The 12,162-nt window shown below is 41.1% G+C and overlaps 1 protein-coding gene across 1 annotated transcript in view; it reads left to right on the top strand.

Annotated features, from left to right (window-relative positions):
- The window catches only part of LOC136857786 (microtubule-associated protein futsch), a 468,803-nt gene that overhangs the window by 429,517 nt on the left and 27,124 nt on the right, over positions 1-12,162 (top strand). The window contains exon 17 of the mRNA XM_067136704.2: positions 5,279-5,390. Within this exon, the coding sequence (XP_066992805.2) occupies positions 5,279-5,390 (112 nt within the window). The remainder of the gene's footprint in view (positions 1-5,278; positions 5,391-12,162) is intronic.

Raw genomic sequence — 12,162 nt, 5'->3', positions numbered from 1 at the left:
TCGGGGGTGACCGGTTCACGCCATCTCGCGAACATCTAACTAACTATACTAGGCTGTGATTTCGGGGAATATATACTTTCACTGACAGACATGAATAAGGTTGGAGCTATGCTAAAATAATGGCAACATTTGGTAAATTTAAAAATCAAAGAAATTAACTTGACACCAACATACAATAATTATGACCACAAATCATGACATAAACACGAGTAGAAATGTACTTAAATTCATCTCCCAGATGTCCGGAATTCAATATATATGTGGACTCAAAACAACGAACATTGTTAACCGTCGAATATTTGATCACTTAGCCGAAGGAGTGAATTATTTCTCATCATGATCTCCCTATCATTGATGAGTCCCTATCCGCCTCATGCAAATGTTTTAAGGGAGTACTACAGTTTAACGTAATCTGCAATACTGTACATCCTGAGTGAATCGTTATCTTATCAACTACACACACACAACATCAAATAAACATGGATTTCAACCTTTGCATTAATTTCATTTACCACACACAATCACAAGGCAATGAATCCCAACACAAATTAAAACAAATAAACACACACAGATCCTTAAGAATACAATGCCACTCTGTTACCGCAAATACACTTTCACATACACTCATTCAGCATTAAGCAAATCTCCATTCCTGGCGATAAAACTGATAATATGGCAGAAACTAAACAAACCTACTCCAATTTTACGTTCTTGCAGTTATTTCCTGGTCTAAAATACTCTGTTGTGGAAATCATTAATTTATGCCTGTGATTAGTGCGGTGCTAATAATATCATCATATAGGCCTCTGCAAGTTTGACACTGCTTGGAATCCATATGAATACCTTCGCGGTCCAGCTGGCATATAACATCAGCTGACAGCGATTACCAATACCACACATCTTCCGCCTTACACGGACGGGAATTCAAATACCTTCACTTCGCAGGGCACCCGCCTGCACATACACCTGGAGAACGACACTCCGTAATAACACACGTGGTCCCAAGGCTTGTCAACCTTCTCGTACCATCTTACCTCAATGGCCTCTCTGAAAATCCACATCTTATCATATTAATTATCAACTGCACACTCTCAATAACATTGCCTAATTGCAGATGACATTTATTTAACTAACAAAAGACTCTATGCAGTTTCCACTCACCATGCTAACTTCAGCCACGAACCTGCTACACAGGCGTAGCAGGGGGAGAGGTGATACTCCCACGTGGCGCGTCCCAGGTGGCGGATAGGGGGGTCCTAACCGGCTTGCCGGCGGACTTGAGGGAAATAAAATACCTCTCGCGGACCAAACACACTACCCCCTGCGGGTGGGGGACGCACATGTAGAATACACCCGCGGTATCCCCTGCCTGTCGTAAGAGGCGACTAAAAGGGGCGACCAAGGGCTGACTGAATTAGAACCATGAAACTGATTTTGAATCGTACCATCACGCGGGGAACACCATAGGTTGCCTGTACTTGCGAGTAGTACCACTAAATTCGGTACGAAATAGGTTTGTGATTAGTAGCAGTAAAAGCCTGGCCTGGTGGATTCCAGTACCCGTGCGTCGTACCCATGTGTGCAACACCGCGGGTCTGGGCGTAGCCTGCGAGTTGTACCACTATATGAGCAGCACCGTGGGTCTGCGTTGCCTGTGATTAGTACCCACTATGTGAGGAACACCACGGGAATACCGGCGCCCGTGTTTAGTACACCTAGGTGGGGAACCTTCTCGGTTTGTGTTGACTCTGAGTTGGGCCATTGTGTGAGACACACCATAGGTCTGCGTTACTTGTACGTATTGCAATACTTGTGAGTAGTACCATCTTTTGTGGAACACCGTGAGTCTTCGCTACTTCTGATTAATACCCCAACATGACACATACTATGGTTCTATTTTACTCGCGACATGTACCATTCTGTGGGGCCTTAGACGTGGATTTTGCACCCCCTTTAGACACCAAGCATCATTGTGCTTTATAAGTGGTTCCTTGGTCGGTAATAATGTTATTTTCGATCTGTGTTGAGTCCGATCCACTGGTTTTTGTTTGTTTGTTTTGTGTTTTGTTGAGTTCCTGTCCATCCATTCATTCTTCCTGCCATATTTTATTTTTATTTTGGTCAGTGGATGCCTTTGCAATTTTTGTTCTTTCATTTTGTACCATTAGGGGCCGATGACCTTTGATGTTAGGCCCCTTAAAACAACAAGCATCATCATCATCAGCTAACTTCAGCCATGCTTACCACTCATAATGATACTAATTTCCATCTCATATCAACTGCATACGGTAATTCTTGAAATAACCTGCCTTTATCAACTGCACAATCATTACATTTCCTCTCCATGATTAATAAACTAACCAAATTATTCTAGCCATGATACCATGCATTACTAATAGCTTTCTCTAAGCAATGTTGACTCTGAAATAATAATCACATAATAATCACTTCTATATATAAATTGACTCTTCGCTACTAACATAAATTCATTCATGTGTACTACACTGTATGCATGTGTTACAATCAACATAAATCACTCAGTTTACCTTTCTTTACAAATTCCTATCATTTACTGTACCGCAAAACTACGGTTCTCCAAATCTTTATAATAATAAAAATCCTACTGTCTAATATTTACAAAATAAAACGTTTCCTCTAAAATATCTACGTGAGTTTTTACACGCTAAGAGTTTGTTCTACTCATCCTTCAACTGTCATCTCCCCTCCAGCGTAGGGTATCATTCCCTACTTCTCCTACTCCATCATGATGCCATCGCTGGTTCCCATTTGATCAACTGCTCCTTGGATGCTGGGCTGGACCATGACATCTCCTGTTCAGGATACGGCACTGCTGCTGTTGCGGTCCCTCGCTGATTTGACTGGACTTGTACTGGTTGCACGAATAGCCTGGTAACCTTGTGACAGTCTGTCACTCCATCTTCAATTATTATTTAACCTTTGACTTAAGAAGTTATTAATCATTATGAATGGGTATCATGATCTATTCTATCTTTGTGGATTGTGTCTTTACCACTAGTTCCTACTGTCTTTCTAATGTTCATTTTCACTCGTGAATATCGTTCGCGGGTGCCCATCAGAAACTCCCGCAGTTCAGTTTCATTTCTGTAAAGCGACAGTCTTCGATACTCGGGCGCACACGTAATATGCCTTGCTCATGTCAATCATACTGATATCATATCCTCTACATCAGTTTATTGCTTCTAATACCTCGCGATTACACCATGTCCCTTCTGAATTATTTCCACACGCGTTGTGTGTATACTTTAATGTTGTTTTCATATTTGATTCCCGAATGACACTCCGTATACAGCATAAAATAATACTAGGTCTGCTTCCGATAATAAGTTTGAGAGCGAGTTCAAAATTCAATCAAGACCGAGTCAATAACTGTCTCTGCGAATGCTACGCCTGCATGAATTAACACTGCAACTCTTAAGAAATAAGATCGACAATCAAAATTACAATGTAATTACATTCAGAATGTCTCAGAATACTAACAGAATGCTCCAGACTACTAACAGAATGTTTCTGCGAACACGAACTGAATGTCTCCCAATGTCCCAGACTACCAAGATTCTGTCCTTTTTAAAACTCTCTCAGCCATTGTTTCCATAACTTCCCCTCTACCGAGCTCGATAGCTGCAGTCGCTTAAGTGCAGCCAGTATCCAGTATTCGGGAGATAGTAGGTTCGAACCCCACTGTCGGCAGCCCTGAAGATGGTTTTCCATGGTTTCCCATTTTCACACCAGGCAAATGCTGGGGCTGTACCTTAATTAAGGCCACGGCCGCTTCCTTCCCAGTCCTAGCCCTTTCCTGTCCCATCGTCGCCATAAGACATATCTGTGTCGGTGCGACGTAAAGCCAATAGCAAAAAAAAAAAACTTCCCCTCTATTTGGCTTCTATGTGTCCTCTAATACCATCCACTCTTGTTCCTTTGATCTCATCTTATTGGTTGATTACTCTGGCGATGGTATCCCCATTCTTTTCAAGCTCAACTCTTAACATTCATTCCGCTGTACCATATATTTCCAATCTCATTATTAACTTGTTGCCTCCATCCCGTCATGGGGTGAGTGTGTCGAATGGCTTAATTTTTCGCATAGTGCAGTTTTACAATCCTACATCGGGTCTATCTTAATTTTCTTAAAGAAACCTTTTCTGACACTACACTCCTTTCAAGACATCCCCTTTTTGTGGATTTCTAAAACATTGTCTCCTTGGGCTGTTACCCTTGTCTCTGTGTTTTCTAAAGAAGTGCTGTCCCATACCGTAAAGTTTTATAGCCACATTGTCAATGTCTGACAAGGCTTCAGTCTTCTATTGTTGACCCTGGTCTCTCCTTTCTAAGTCCTTGGGTCTCGTTACCTCAGTTACAGCAAATATCCTTTACAATTATTCTATTCCCATCCCTCAATATTTATAAATTTATATTTTCACGAGCTTGCCAGCATCGACTATTAGCAGGCACTGGGTTTTTGCCCTCTCCCTTCCTATTTTCGTATATCACATCATCCATTTCATCTCATTAACTCCTCTGATGAGGTTGATATAAGGAAGGTCATCCGGTCGTAAAAACGCGCTGCAGAGATTCATCACACCTCAAACCCGACCCCATAGAGAAGTGGGACAAGGATTGAACATGCACACATTGCATAATATTGTCACATCTAATGACTTTCAGAACCACCAGGTAAGCATGGAAAAAAATGTTGTTAGGTGTTGTTATCTTGATTAGTGTCCGGCTCTATGGCTAAATGGTTAGTGTGCTGGCCTTTGGTCACAGGGGTCCCAGGTGTCCCAGGTTCGATTCCCGGCATGGTTGGGAATTTTAACCATAATTGGTTAATTCCACTGGCATGGGGTCTGGACGCATGTATCATCTGCTGATGATATGGATGTTGATTCCCAGAGGGAACCTGAAATATTTGTCCCGAATGAGTAAATTTGTAATACCAGTATAGTTTGTCCGTAATTGGACTTTATAAATTTTCCGCTAACTCATTCCTGGTTGTCAGCGTTTCATCCCAGTATGCTAAGTTGGGCTCATCAGTTGGTAAATAGCACACCTACCAAAACGCATGGCTAGTGCATACCGTGGAAGCCACTGCGTAGACCTCCGAGCATCATATCAAAAGACCTGCATCTGGTGAGCCGAACTTGTCCTCACACACTCTTGGCACTAAAAGTCATATGCCATATTTCATTTCATCTTGATTAGTTTCTTGATTGTGAAAGTAAACATGTTTGTGTTGCAGGAAGTTCTCAATAGTACTCGACGAAAACTTGAAAGCGAAGATGAATATGTGGCTCATGAGGAGGAGGATGATGATGAGGAAGAGGAAGGCAAGGTGACTAACAACAATTCTGGTAAGTGTAATGATTCATTGGATAGCTAGATTTTTCTGCAGCCCATTCAGTTAAGCAGTAGGTTGGTTGTTGTCCTACTGTATTCTCAAGATAGCACATTCAATCTTGGCTGAGACCAGTGATTTTGAAGGTATTTTATGTAGTATCATCTTCAGGTCTTTGGCTTCTACAGAACATAATTCTGACACCTAAATTTTACGATATTTGAAGTCATCTCTTTTCAGTTTTGACTCAGTTAATTTATAACTTTTAAGTTTTTTAGTCTGTTGAAACTTAACTTATGAATAAACAAATTTATAAACTAACTAAAAAGGAAAACGTGATAACAGAATTATACCTGAAAAAGAAACAACAATGAAATTTTTCATTCTTAAAAGAACATAATCAGATTCTGTCAAATCACACTCAAAAATAATTAGAAATATATAAACATGTATGTTCAAATTCTGTTTAATCCATAAATATTTGAAATTTGAAACTTCATACAGTATTCACTTCTCTCCATTCTAGCGTGGAATGCAAGATGTAAGGAGGTATAATACTCTTTGGTGTGAGTCCAGCTGGCTAATTAGTTAACTTTCTCTTATGTCATGCTCCGATTAGGTCAAAGACATGCTAAACTGTACTTTTAGTCATTACTATTATTATTATTATTATTATTATTATTATTATTATTATTATTATTATTATTATTATTATTGTTGTTGTTGTTGTTGTATTTTAATTGTTTTGTTAATTATATATGGTTTTTTAATGAGCATTTAATTGGGGGCTGACTAGCTTGCCGCTAATTTTCTGTTAAGTCATTTTCCGCTGGTGCCCAGGTGGCAAATTCCTTATCAGTTGTTTACCTAGCCTTTTCTTAAATGTTTTCATACAACTTGGAAATTTATTGAACATTTCCCTTGATCAATTATTTCAATCCCTTACTCCTCCTCCTATAAATGAATATTTGTCCAGAGCCTCCGTGGCTCAGGCGGCAGCGCGCCGGCCTCTCACCGCTGGATACCGTGGTTCAAATCCTGGTCACTCCATTTGAGTTTTGTGCTGGACGAAGCAGAGGCAGGACAGGTTTTTCTCCAGGTACTCCGGTTTTCCCTGTCATCTTTCATTCTAGCAACACTCTCCATTAACATTTCATCCATCAGTCATTTACCATTGCCCCAGAGGAGTGAGACAGTCTTCGGCAGCCGGCACATTTCCTATCCTCGCCGCTAGATAGGGGCTTCATTCATTCCATTCCATTCCTGACCCGGTCAAATGACTGGAAACAGGCTGTGGATTATCACCATCCCGATTTGTCTTCTTGACTATCTTTGTATTATGATCTTTCCTACTTTTAAAAACTCCTCAAGCTTATTCATTTACTAACATCATTCCACACCACCTCTCCATGGTCAGCTAGGAACATATCATTTAGTCAACCATCTTGTTGTCTTACTCCCAATTCTTCCCAGCCCAAAGTTAGCAAAATGTTTGTAACACTGCCCCTTTATTCTAAATCACCCAAAACAAATTGCCCTGCTTTCCTTTGGATCTTTGCCAGTTCTCATATCAAGTAGTCCTGGTGTGGGTCCCATACACTAGACCGACTCTCTAATTGGGTTCACAATTAAGTATTTAATTTATTTTCCACCTAGTCGATACAATGATTGCTTAAGGCAATTTTTAATGGTCAAAAGTGGTACATGTTTCGTATATTATCAACATCTTCAGCCACATAACACTGTTTAGATGAAAAATTTTAAGGACACTTCCTCTAAAGCATTAATTTGTCAATTTTATATATTTTTCATCTAAACAGTGTTATGTGGCTGAAGATGTTGATAATATACGAAACATGTACCACTTTTGACCATTAAAAATTGCCTTAAGCAATCATTGTATCGACTAGGTGGAAAATAAATTAAATACTTAATTGTGAATCTATTGAAGTGCGATACGGACCATGAAGCTGATTTTATGTAATCTCTAATTGGGGTCGTACCAGAGACTTGGACGTCCTCTCCTTTACATCCTTACTCCTTCTTTTCCGTTCATGCAGAGTTGACGTTTCTGACAAGTCATTTTTATTTCCCTCAGTCCCATACGGCATTTTCTCGTAACTTCTGTACATCGCTCAGAATTTGAAAGGAATGTTATTTCTGTATCAGTCATGTCCATAGTAACATGGAAATGCACTTTTTACTTTTCCGTAATTTATGTCTGTCTGTCTGTCTGTCTGTCTGTCTGTCTGTCTGTCTGTCTGTCTGTCTGTCTGTCTGTCTGTCTGTCTGTCTGTCTGTCTGTCTGTCTGTCTGTCTGTCTCTCTGTCTGTTCACGCATCACGAGAAAACTGCTGAAGAGGAGTTAATAAAAATCAGTATGTGAAGTCAGGGGATGAGCCACTACAATCTAGGCTATAAATCATTTTACTCACGCTGAGTGAAATGGTAGTTTAGGGGAAGGCCTAAAATTTAATTCTCAAATATTTATATTATTAGTGGTGCTATCGGTAAGTACTACATAATGGAAGTTATATAGAATTAAATTTCCGATCATTTATGTCAAACATTGTCACCGTACTCGCTTAGATAACACAAATATTCATTAATGTGTATTTTTGTTGCCAAGTCCATATCAACGCCGAGGCACGAGAAAATGGGTTAACAGAATTTAATGAAAGTCGGTATATAGAGTCGGGGAATAAGAAACTACAGTCTAAGCTATAAACAATTTTATTCGCCTTGTATAAAATTGTGGTTTAGGGGAAGGTGCCTAAAATTTAATTTTTAAATACCTATGTTATTGGTCCTATTGAAAAATACTGCATAACAAAAGTTATAGAATATACAATTTCCGACCGTTTATGTTTTAATCAATTTTACCGTACCGACTATGATAGGAATGGTATTTCAGAGTCGGAAGAAAATTAAATGTGAAGGCCTACAATATTGAAAGCGGATAACATTGATCAACAATAACATTACGACCATTGTTTGTGGTGATGTTCTTTGTCCTTTATGCTGCCGCTCAACTCCGATAGACGGGATTACTGCTGCATACCGAGTATAACAGCCTGACTGAATATTGGCGGGAAATAGCTGGGGAGTTGGAAAACTTTCTTCTTTAGCATGTCATTCCTCTGGTTCATTCCAGCTATTCGATCCCTATTCTGACGCGCTGTTTTGAATGAGCAGTGTGCACTCTTAAGGCAGAGGCTCACTTAGTAGTAGTAGTAGTAGTAGTAGTAGTAGTAGTAGTAGTAGTAGTAGTAGTAGTAGTAGCAGCAGCATGACCTGGTCTAGAATTACAATTTAGGCATATTCAAAATTATAGCACCACAATTCACTAAATAACACAAAATTCAACCCTGAAAAGAGTCGTTTCTTAAAAAGAGCTTCTTGCTCTTCACTTTCATTAAATTCTACATTCATTTTATTCAAAATCAGCGGTGAAGAGGGGGTTTCTCCTCTGGCTTGGAGGATTACTGATAATCCATTTTAAAGGTTTCCACCTCTGCAGAAGAACGTAAAATTATAATTGGATCTTGGAATGTCAGAACATTGTTGATAACGATAGCAGTGACAGACCAGAAAAAGGAACAGCTCTCATCACCCTTGAGCTTGCTAGACTAAACATAGACGTCGCTGTACTGAGCGAAACTAGACTATCAGGTGATGAGAAGATCGTTGAGTCGTGATCAGGCTATACCATCTTTTGGAAAGTGAAGTAGGATGGAGGTAATCGTATTCATGGCATTGGATTCGTAGTTAAGATGAAACTGGTAAATGATCATCAGCTCACACCCATTGCATTCATTGAAAGGCTCATGTCACTCCATATACCATTCTCCGGAGGTAAGTTCATCATACTCATCTCTGAATATGCCCCCAGCCTTAAAGCCGATGAAGAAACTAAGAACCATTTCTACCACCAACTGAACTTCATTATCACCAAGATAGCACCATCAGACAAACTGCTACTGCTTGGAGACTTCAGTGCCAGATTGGGAAGGGATAATCGGTTGTGGGGAAATGTAATGGGCAAAAATGGTATTGATAATTGCAATGCCAGTGGTCTGCTACTTCTTGTCCTGGGCGTAGAACACGAGCTGTTCATCACTAACACTCAGTTTTGCCTACCTAACTGTTACGAGACCACTTGGTTGCACCAATGATCTAAACACTGGCACATCATTGACTATGTCATCACCAGACAGTGTGACAAGAAAGATGTTCTCATCACTAAGACTGCGAGGAGTATTGATGATTGTTAGACAGATCACGAACTTCTGATCCGTCAACTCAGAATATCCTTCCATTGGAAACCAACTGTGTAATACCCAAGTAAGCCCCGATGCAAGTGTGCTACTTCAAACTCTCAGATAAATCCACATCAGACTTCCAAAATGCGATCATGAACCGATTGGCAAGCAATCCAGTGTGCACAAATGATATGGAGCAAGAATGGTCAACACTCCAAAGGGCTATCATTGAGTCAGCTCTGGAAATCATCAGGTACGAGAAAGAAAGAGGCAAGACTGGTTCGAGGACAACATTGGAGAAATTCTGAGCCTTATCAGTGCCAAATGGGAAGCCCACTTATCCCTTCTTCAAGATCCATTAAGAAAGCTGTGTTTCAAGATCTGAAACAGAAATGTCAGACTTAAATAAGAGAAATGAAGAACAACCGGTTGCTGGAGAAAGCTCTAGAACTCTAAAGACTACATGATGCCAGAGACCTGTGAAACTTCTACACGGGAATAAAAGAGGTTCCATCTCGCTCTTCACTTGGAACTCGGAAAACAGTCGATGGTGCTAACACCCTTACCAATGGTAGGGACATCCTGGAGCGCTGGAAGGAACATTTTTCCACTCTTTTAAACCGAAGCTCCACTGCTGCCGATGACTTTCTACGGGATGTGCCACAACTTCCTCCTCAACCATGGATCGATCAATCAGTCGATCACTACTGATCTGCATTTAGGGCAGTTGCCCAGGTGGCAGATTCCCTATCTGTTGTTTTCTTAGCCTTTGCTTAAATGATTGCAAAGAAATTGGAAATTTATTGAACATCTCCCTTGGTAAGTTATTCCAATCCCTAACTCCCCTTCCTATAAACAAATATTTGCCCCAATTTTCCTCTTGAATTCCAACTTTATCTTCATATTGTGATCTTTCTTACTTTTAAAGACACCACTCAAACTCATTCGTCTACTGATGTCATTCCACGCCATCTCTCCACTGACAGCTCGGAACATACCACTTAAATGTCAAAAACATATCAGATGTAAGGCTTTTCAGGCGTTTGCTCTATGAACCAGCGTTTCGGCTTAGGTCTGACACTAGACTCATGGGATGTGTCAGACCCTACCCACTGACGCTGGGGTGTATGCAGGTGAACTTATCAGAAGCCCTTATAAGAGGCACAGTCTGATAACTGCATACGGGAGAAAAATCTCCACAATGGAATTATTGCCCGCCTGCATACACCCCAGCGTGAGTGGGTAGGGTCTGAGGTCTGACACATCCCACTCTGATGAGTCTAGTGTCAGGCCTAAGACGAAACGCTGTTTAATAGAGCAAACGCTTGAAAAGCCTTACATCTGATAGGTTTTTGACATTTTTGACATGCTCTATTGGTGAAAAATTCTAATTCCCTCCATGGGAATTCAGAATTTTCCACATACCACTTAGTCCAGCAGCTCGTCTCCTTTCTCCCAAGTCTTCCCAGCCCAAACCCCCTCTAGGGACACTATGACCTTGACGTCGGTGTGGGGGCTTGTGTGCTTGTTGATCCCAAGGGCTGTGCCAGCTTAGGGTTACCCATGCTGGATTAGCCTCTGTGTAGGGCCAGACTAACAAGGTGTCCCCCGAGTTGCTTGAGAGGTGTCTGTGCTCTTTACTCTTCATCACTATTTCTACCCTTCTATTATCACCTTCTTCAATTTCATTCCTCTTCCTGTCTGGCCACCCACTCTGCCTCCGGTAGATTAGGTTAGGACGGAGGTTTTATCCTCCCCCAATCACAAGTTTCGGGTCGTGGCGAGGTGATGCATGGCTACTGAGTGAGTAGTTCCTAGCGACCCCCTCCAGATACCGGCGCCCTCTGGAGTAAATAGCCTTGCCTTCGGTACTTTTCCTTGGCTCTGCCGAAGGTCGACCTCATATTTCCGGAGTACTCGTGGGACCAAAAAACGGAACGTCTCTTTTCTAATTCTTTTGTTCCAAAGGGTGGCACTCTTCAAAAAACAGCGCCTGAGATTGCTAAGAAACGAAAGCGGTATACTGCAGTTCCTGTAGACTACATGAGTGACGAACGTCTTCCTCGATTCCTGGTTGCTTCCAGGGTCGATGGTAAAAGTTTCCTTGACGAATGTCCATTTCTGATAAGCAATTCCATCAAAGAAATTGTTGCTGGTGAAGTCGAGGAGATGCGCAAGCTCCGAGATGGATCCGTACTTATCAAGACATCTACGGCTGAATAGTCCAGACGGCTACTTAAAGCCAAGTCATTCGGTAAGGTAGAGGTGAAAATCGAGAAGCATCAAACCCTTAACTCCTGTAAGGGAGTTATATTACACAGGGATTTGGTTAAGTCTTCCAATGATACAATGATCCGGTACGTAGCACGTCGGGGTGTAACCGACGTGAAGAGGTTGAAGAGGCGTGTGGGTGATAAGCTACTCGATACGGGTGCTTTCATCCTTACTTTCGACGCTGAGGCTGAACCTGAATGAATAAAAGTAGCAATGTATCGTCTCACTGTTCTTCTGTACATTCCAGCACCA

Source organism: Anabrus simplex, chromosome 1 (assembly GCF_040414725.1).
Source record: "Anabrus simplex isolate iqAnaSimp1 chromosome 1, ASM4041472v1, whole genome shotgun sequence".
NCBI classification, from domain to species: Eukaryota; Metazoa; Arthropoda; class Insecta; order Orthoptera; family Tettigoniidae; genus Anabrus; species Anabrus simplex.
The sequence above is the reverse complement of the archived record's forward strand: the minus strand, read 5'-3'. Positions and strand labels throughout refer to the sequence as shown.